General features: G+C 45.0%; 1 protein-coding gene across 1 annotated transcript; it reads right to left on the bottom strand.

Moving 5' to 3' along the window:
• Positions 1–910: 910 nt before the first annotated feature.
• LOC125524595 (uncharacterized) lies at positions 911–6,096 on the bottom strand. The gene is made up of 5 exons (XM_048689631.2): positions 5,988–6,096; positions 4,885–5,850; positions 2,380–2,496; positions 1,792–2,258; positions 911–1,632 (listed from the first exon to the last, which is right to left on the bottom strand). The coding sequence occupies exons 2-5, from the start codon at positions 5,761–5,763 to the stop codon at positions 1,089–1,091; spliced, it is 2,007 nt and encodes a 668-aa protein (XP_048545588.2). The 5' UTR covers positions 5,764–5,850; positions 5,988–6,096; the 3' UTR covers positions 911–1,088.
• Positions 6,097–7,153: the final 1,057 nt, after the last annotated feature.

Consider the following 7,153-nt stretch of genomic DNA (forward strand, 5'->3'; position numbering starts at 1 on the left):
GTGGGAGAGGACAGGAGAACCACCACAGCCAGCATCTTCGAAAGGGGAACGTCGCCAACGGGCAACGCCGTTGCAGCCTCCGAGCACAGCCGGAGATGGATTTCTTCCATCCCACCCTGCATATGCAAGCTCACTGCCGCCACCGGCCACCGACATCATACCACCACGAGGCTCATCGACGACCTCGCCCAGGGGTCGCCGTCCCGGCCTCCTCGCGCCGCCACTCTGCCTCCCGTGAGGCCCAGATCATCCAGCCTCATCCCCCGCCGCCACCGCCGCAGACCAAATCTACAAGCCACGCCCGTCAATGCGACGTCGTCGGGTCACTGTCCTCGAACCGACGCTCCACGCCCCCGCCGTGGAGCTGCGAATGCCAGCCGGAACAACCGCATCCCAACCATCTTGCCACAATTGCCAGCCAAAAGCTGCCAGCCACACCGGCACCTCCCCCAACTCCCGGCAACCGCAGCCAGCTTTGCAACAGAACGCCTCCGAGCATCCCCCACGGCAGAGCTAGATTCGAGGCCACCACCTCAGCCACGAAGACCAAGCATGCTCAGATGTTGCAAGCAAAAGCATGCCCGGGGCGAGAACCCCTACCCCCTCCATTTGGTTTGTAAGGAGAGCACACGGATGTCTCGATCTTCAATTTGACTAACAAATTGTGTGACACATTTCAACAAAGAAAATGCGTGCACGCCACGAAAAGTATATGTTTAGAAACTTCATTCAACGAAGAATCCAACGATATATTTTTAGTGGCATATAACACACATTTCGCTAGCCAATTTGACGACCTAGAAACACCAATGTTCGCCTTGCAAACCCAGATAGAGGACACCAAGTCACCAACCACCGGCACAGGAAAAGCATAAAGCATAATAACATCAACACAGCAACATGGACAGCATAGTCTCAACCTGAATGCCATTCATCCGGTAAGCAGTTTAACAGGCATACAAGATAAGAGAGAAAAACATCCCGACTTCTCACAGTTAAGCTATAGTTTTAACCAAAAAGTAAACATCCGACGACGCGACTGGCAGTACAACCGACCCAAGGCATGGCATGTTAAATGTTGAGAAAAATCATCGATATGCTGGCGCTCCGGCGAAGGAATAGAGTGAGGAAACCGGCACACCTGGTCCGTTGGCCCTTGCTGTAGGGACAGGTCTCTGACTGGCTTCAGCATAAGCAGGGTTGGAGGTCTGATAAGAATGTGGGAGATCCACGGCACGAGCATTTAGCTGGTCCGAACGGTAGAGCCCCCCATAAGAACCACGAGCATCTATCCCTCCTTGACGGTAGGGATCCTCCATACGAACATCGCGAGCAGCAACCTCTCCTGGACGGTAGAGATCCTCCATACGAGCACCACGAGAAGGAACCTCTGCAGAGCGGTAGAGATCCTGGTAGAGATCCGCCACACGATCACCACGAGAAGCAATCTCTCCTGGGCGGTAGAGTTCCTCCACACGAGCACCACGGGCAGCAAGCTCTCCTGGGCGGTAAGGATCCTCCAGGCGAGCATCACGAACAGTGGTCCGGTAGAGCTCCGACATATGGTCAGCACGAGCAGACAACTCCCCAAGCTGTGCTGCGTAATCCCTTGGAGGTGTTCTGGCAGCAATGCTGAAATTCAAGAATTTTATTAGTCAAGGACAAGATATATAACTTCAGTAAAGACAAGAACACAATATATAACTTCAGTGAAGACATGATAGTATTGTGATAACCACAATGTGTTCAACTGTCAGTTGGAATTAGCAGAACATACGAATTTGAACTTACCGCTCATGCACTGGATCCACTCGAGAACGGTAGTAAGAATCATCAGATGAAGGAGCCAAATGGTGGTAATATGCTGGTGGGACATGCCGAGGCTCTGGTACAGAAGGCGCATAGTGAGGCCCTGTGGCAAGAGGAACATGGCGAGCCTCTGGGGCAAGAGGAATGTGTTGAGACTCAGGTGCAGGAGGTGCTTGTTGATAATATCTGTGCTCATCCTGGACATTAACCAAAAATTGACCAGGTCGGGGCTCGGTAGGAAATGGAGCAAAGTGTGTTGCCCTGTATGAGTCCTCAGGAGGAGGAACATGTACAACCACCTGCGGGCGCCTGTCTTCAACATGCAATGGATGTGGCCTATCTTCATGTTGATGCCTTCTTTCTTCATCGCGGTACCTTCCATCTAGATTACTCCTTGGAGCTGATTGATATACAGTGATAGGCTTGAATAGAGCCATCAGCCTACGAACCTGCATAAATCACATAATATGATAAACAACAAGGTAAAAACGTCATTTATGTTTGAAACTCCCACAATAGTTATGTTGAGTAACTAACTAATTCAACAAAAATTATCCCAAGGACACTCACTTGTGTAGAAGTGATCTCAGGGTCAAATTTGCGGCTTGCACTGTAGTTCTCTTTGATGGCATGCTTGAAAGTACTCTCAGGAAGAGGAAGGCAATCTTTATCAGTCGTAAATTTCACCTACATCAAACACATCAAAGTAGTTTTGAGAACAATAAGAATACTCTTCTTCAGTACTAACTTCTCTGGCATAAGGTCCAGTTTTAATCAAAAGCTTGTGTGGAATCCTTCACCCATGAAATAGTGCTTGGCCACTGTAAGCACATAAAATTATGTGTCTGCTGTCCTCTATACCACTTACAGCTATATGTTACAGGGCTAACACATTGAGCTTGAACCCAGCTGTTAGTAAAACAACCAGTCCAAACTCCAATGTACAGGACGTCAAAACTTCAGCCTATGATCTCCAGCCTTACTCAAGCCAACTCCAACCACCCAACAGAAGTGCAATCAAACAGATTGACCCTTGAGGGTAAATACAACTACCAGCAAAACTAGATGTGCATACAAAATACAACTATGGTAGATAGCATCAATCATTCTAACTATGAAATTTCCAGGGACCACTAACATATCGCACGCCTCTTCGTTTTCGCATTCATCAAGTGTCATCATGATAACATTGGCATAATAATTGGAATTGCAATGCACAATATAGATCACCATTTTTCAGAGGAATAAGAAGCACCACTTCTTATATGGTTGTTGCCATGTTGCCACCATCCTCCAAAGGACTACCAAGTAGTATAAATAAAATAAAATTCACTAACTACGAAGAGAAGCATGCTTGCGCAATGAAAATCTTAAACAAAACAAGGTAAATGAAGGATTCGTGCACAAGGGGTGCTAGGTACTTATGCTTTCGCCAAAAAAAAAGAGGCAAATATCACTTGCTAGCCTTCATCCTAAAAAGGGCCAACTTAGAGGATAGCATATAACAAGTTGGGCTTCATAGATAAAGTTGTATAGGGCTGCATAAGCTTGTTAGATACAATTTGTGAAGAAAGAGGCGATGTGTCAAGTAAAAAACCCTTTTACAAGTGCTAACGTTGTAAACTTTTTAGACGGACAATTGAATAAGCATTTGAGTTTGGAGTGGTTAGATTGGGTCAGTGTCAGGGTATACCCCTCATAAATGATTTCTTCATACGAGGGGTTAATTAGATTTACATCAGTTGCATCTTTAAGTGTCTTGATATTTCAAGTTCTCAACCAATAACTAATTTGAAGAGTCAGCATGCTACCACCCAAAAAAATGATACACGTGATCACGTCTAACTAGACCTTGTGCTCGGCTGACACATAAATTTACACTACTTGTACACTCAACTACTCCCAGATAGAGCCTTAATAATATCAACTAAATCTCATCAAGAACCAGTGCATAGGTTTAACCACATATCTCATATTTGGTACATAATTTTGATAACTGCAAAACTTGCTTTACCATGAAGAAACCATGCTTTAGTAACTTCATTGACAGGTTTTTTTCCTTCAATTTTAACGTTTCTTGTGTGTTGCAATAACTATAAAGTCTAATGCATAAGAAAAATCAGGCACCAAAAGGGAAGGAAACTCATTGGTGGTTAATATTGGAGACATGGAAGACTATTTAGTTCTCGGCAAGAACGAGAAAACATAGATAACTGGTAGAGGCATTAAGCTGGCCATTTTTATATGCTATGTAGGAATACATCTCAATTATAATTGGAGAACGGAACGATGATTCGATGATGGCCAGCTAAATTCATGATCCACCTAGCTACATCTTCCATAATAACTTGGGTAGAAGATACAAAACTAAGGAACCCTGTGCACATATATGGACACATGCACATACTGTCCAACAGGATCGCTAGTCTATTCTACTAATACATTTTAGGGCTTACAAACAATGGCATATAGTTCTCATCAAGAATGAGAAAACATAGATTAACTGGTCGAGGCATTTAAGTCAGCCATTTTTATATCTATAGGATGCATCGATATTATAATTAGAAAACAAAGCATTATTCGATGATGGCCCGCTAAAATCATGATCCACCTAGCTACATCTTCCATAATAACTTGGGTAGAAGATATGAAACTAAGGAACCCTCTGCACATATATGGACCCATGCACATACTATCCAACAAACAGAAGAAGTGTCACCAGTCTATTCTACTAACACATTTTTAGGGATGGCAAACAAGGGCATACATCCTCATTACTGGTGTTTGTGAACCCTTACGAACAAATGCACAATTGAAGTTACAATGCAAGATTAGCGCTAATTACTGTAATCCATGGCCCTGTTTGGACCTAAAATAGAGCTTATCTTTCTAGAAATAGCATGACCCAGCAAGATTTCTACTCATGTGTCATGTCTAACATATTCATTTGTGTTGCAAAACTATCGGAGCACCTGAGCCACGCACATCCTTAGGAACAATGCATACACCCATAAAATGCAAAACAGCTCACTCCACTACCATATATGGATCTAGGTAATGGAAAATCAAGATTACCTGAGCAGGAAACTTCCCGTTAAATGCATTTCTGACAAGGTTTATCCCGCCCTTTGATGTCGCCTTGTACACTCCATATAGCAGCCTCAAGTCAAAATCATACAGGAATACCTTTGTCCCTGGTCGGACCTTCTCCACCATCTCCTTCTTCCCCATGGGCATGCCAAACACGCGGTTCTGGAAGCACTCCGGCTTAGTCTGTGCATTGCACATGAAGATAAGCCCTCCTGCCCTGCCATCACCACCCCCTTCTTTCTTGGACCCCTCCTCCTTCCCCATCCCCTTCTTATTCCCCTGCGCCCCCTCCTCCTTCCCCATCCCCTTCTTATTCCCCTGCTCCCCCTCCTCCTTCCTCATCTCCTTCTTATTCCCCTGCGCCTCCTCCTGCTTCCCCTTTCCCTTCCAAGCCATAAGCCTCTCCTTATGCCCCTTCTTCTTCTTCTTGCCACCACCACTACTACCGCTAGCACCCGCCCCATTGCTGGTGGCAGCTGCAGCATCAGCCGGCTTTGGCTTTGGCTTTGGCTTTGGAGTCGACGCTGATGCTTCTTCAGCGGTGTCTGGCTTTGGTGCCGGTACCTGGGCAGCAGATGATCCTTCAGCTACGGCGGCTGGCTTCAAAGATGCCGCAGGCGATGCTCCAGAAGGAGTGGACGGTTTCTGCACAGGCGCAGGGCCCGCGGAGGTGGACCCATCGGCCGCTGCCACAGCAGTGGCCGCGACCTTTGCGCCGGCGCCAATGGCTTTCCGTTTCTTAAACTTCGACGCCTTCGCCGAACCAGAGCCGGAAGCGCTCGCCGGGGACGGCCTGGCGGCGCCGGCGCCGGAGGAGGCCGCCTTGGCCTTGGCCTTGGGGGTGCTATTGGGGGTCTTCACCATGGCCGCTCCACGGGGCGGGTCCGGGGGGCAAACAACAAGAAAATCACCACAAAAATGGCGCCGCGCCCATCAAAATCGACGAGAAATCTGGAAGGGCAGAACAACGAACGGGGGATTCAATCGCAGCACGTCCTAGGGGGAAATCAGGAACGAATTCGTGCGGGGGAAATTCGGAGGAAACCCTAGGTTTGCTAGCCGAACGAGACGGGCCGCGGGCGGCGTACCTGGGATTCGCGAAGACGGCGAGAGGGGAGTGTGGAACTGAAACTGAAAGGGCGAGCGAGCCAGCGGATGGGACGGGGCGAGGAATAAATAGAAGGGGGATGCTTATCACGCTGCTGATGTCGTAGATTTCGTATATCGCGCTTGGACGGCCCGGATTGAGCGAGGGCCGATGAATAAATTGGGGGTGTTTAATTCGCTAAGATGTGTATCTTTGTAATCTATTTATTGTAGTTTTTTTTGCAAATAATCTATCTATTGTAGTTATAGCACATGGCCCGTGCGTTGCAACGGGAGAAAAAGAACATCACACACCCTTCCTTATTCTTTCCCATGCCAGATCCTTATCTACGATTTTTGTTCATAAATGGAAATAAAGAAAAGAAAGAAAATATACATAATCGGTTTCATTGTTGTGCTACTACCTCCATCCGGGTTTATTGGGCCCCATCGTATTTTGGGTTAAATTTTGACCCTCTATAAAACTAACAAAATATAAAGAATTTGTTACAAAAGTTATATTATTGCATTTGTATTCGAAATAGTTTTCTCATCGTATAATTTTTGTGATATATAGTTTATGAATTGTGAGTCAAATTTAGGGTCAAACTGTGAACCAAAATAAGAGAGCGCCCAATAAACCTGGACGGCGGGAGTAATTTCTAACATTTGGTTAAAAAGTGTATATAATTCTATTACCCTTATGTATGTACATTTTTAGCTGCATACTAAATTTGTATGAAAAACGATGCTATTTTCCTCTAACTTGTTATTCTGAATTCTATAAATTAAATAAAGTTTTGTTATAAATTAGCTGCTAGTTTCATAAAATATTATTGAAAATTTTGATTTCTCATGAATACTAATTTTTTTGATCTTTTTTAGAATTTGTAAGATAGAGTTGTCATATTTGTTTGCATGTTTGCCTATTTAAATTGTTCCTATAGTGGACCTAATTATTCGATTCATCTAAATATCATTATACTTCGACCTGCCACAACAACCGCATAGATATTTTAGCTTTCAAACGATTGCGTCATATTTGATATTGATTTTCCATATATGATATTTGATATTCATCAAACAACGTAAGTTGTGACTTCGTTTATTTACGAGCTTTACGACATACATAGACAAAGTATTAGTACATATGTTTGGTGATTTACCT

Source organism: Triticum urartu, chromosome 7A (genome assembly GCF_056163025.1).
Source record: "Triticum urartu cultivar PI428250 chromosome 7A, HENAU_Tu73, whole genome shotgun sequence".
NCBI classification, from domain to species: domain Eukaryota; kingdom Viridiplantae; phylum Streptophyta; class Magnoliopsida; order Poales; family Poaceae; genus Triticum; species Triticum urartu.

Coding starts and splice junctions, on each gene's coding strand:
- LOC125524595 (XM_048689631.2), bottom strand. CDS start 5,763: ATGGTGAAGACCCCCAATAGCACCCCCAAGGCCAAGGCCAAGGCGGCC. Junction 2,259..2,379: donor CTGAGATCACTTCTACACAA/GTGAGTGTCCTT, acceptor TGATTTATGCAG/GTTCGTAGGCTGATGGCTCT. Junction 1,633..1,791: donor GTGGATCCAGTGCATGAGCG/GTAAGTTCAAAT, acceptor CTTGAATTTCAG/CATTGCTGCCAGAACACCTC.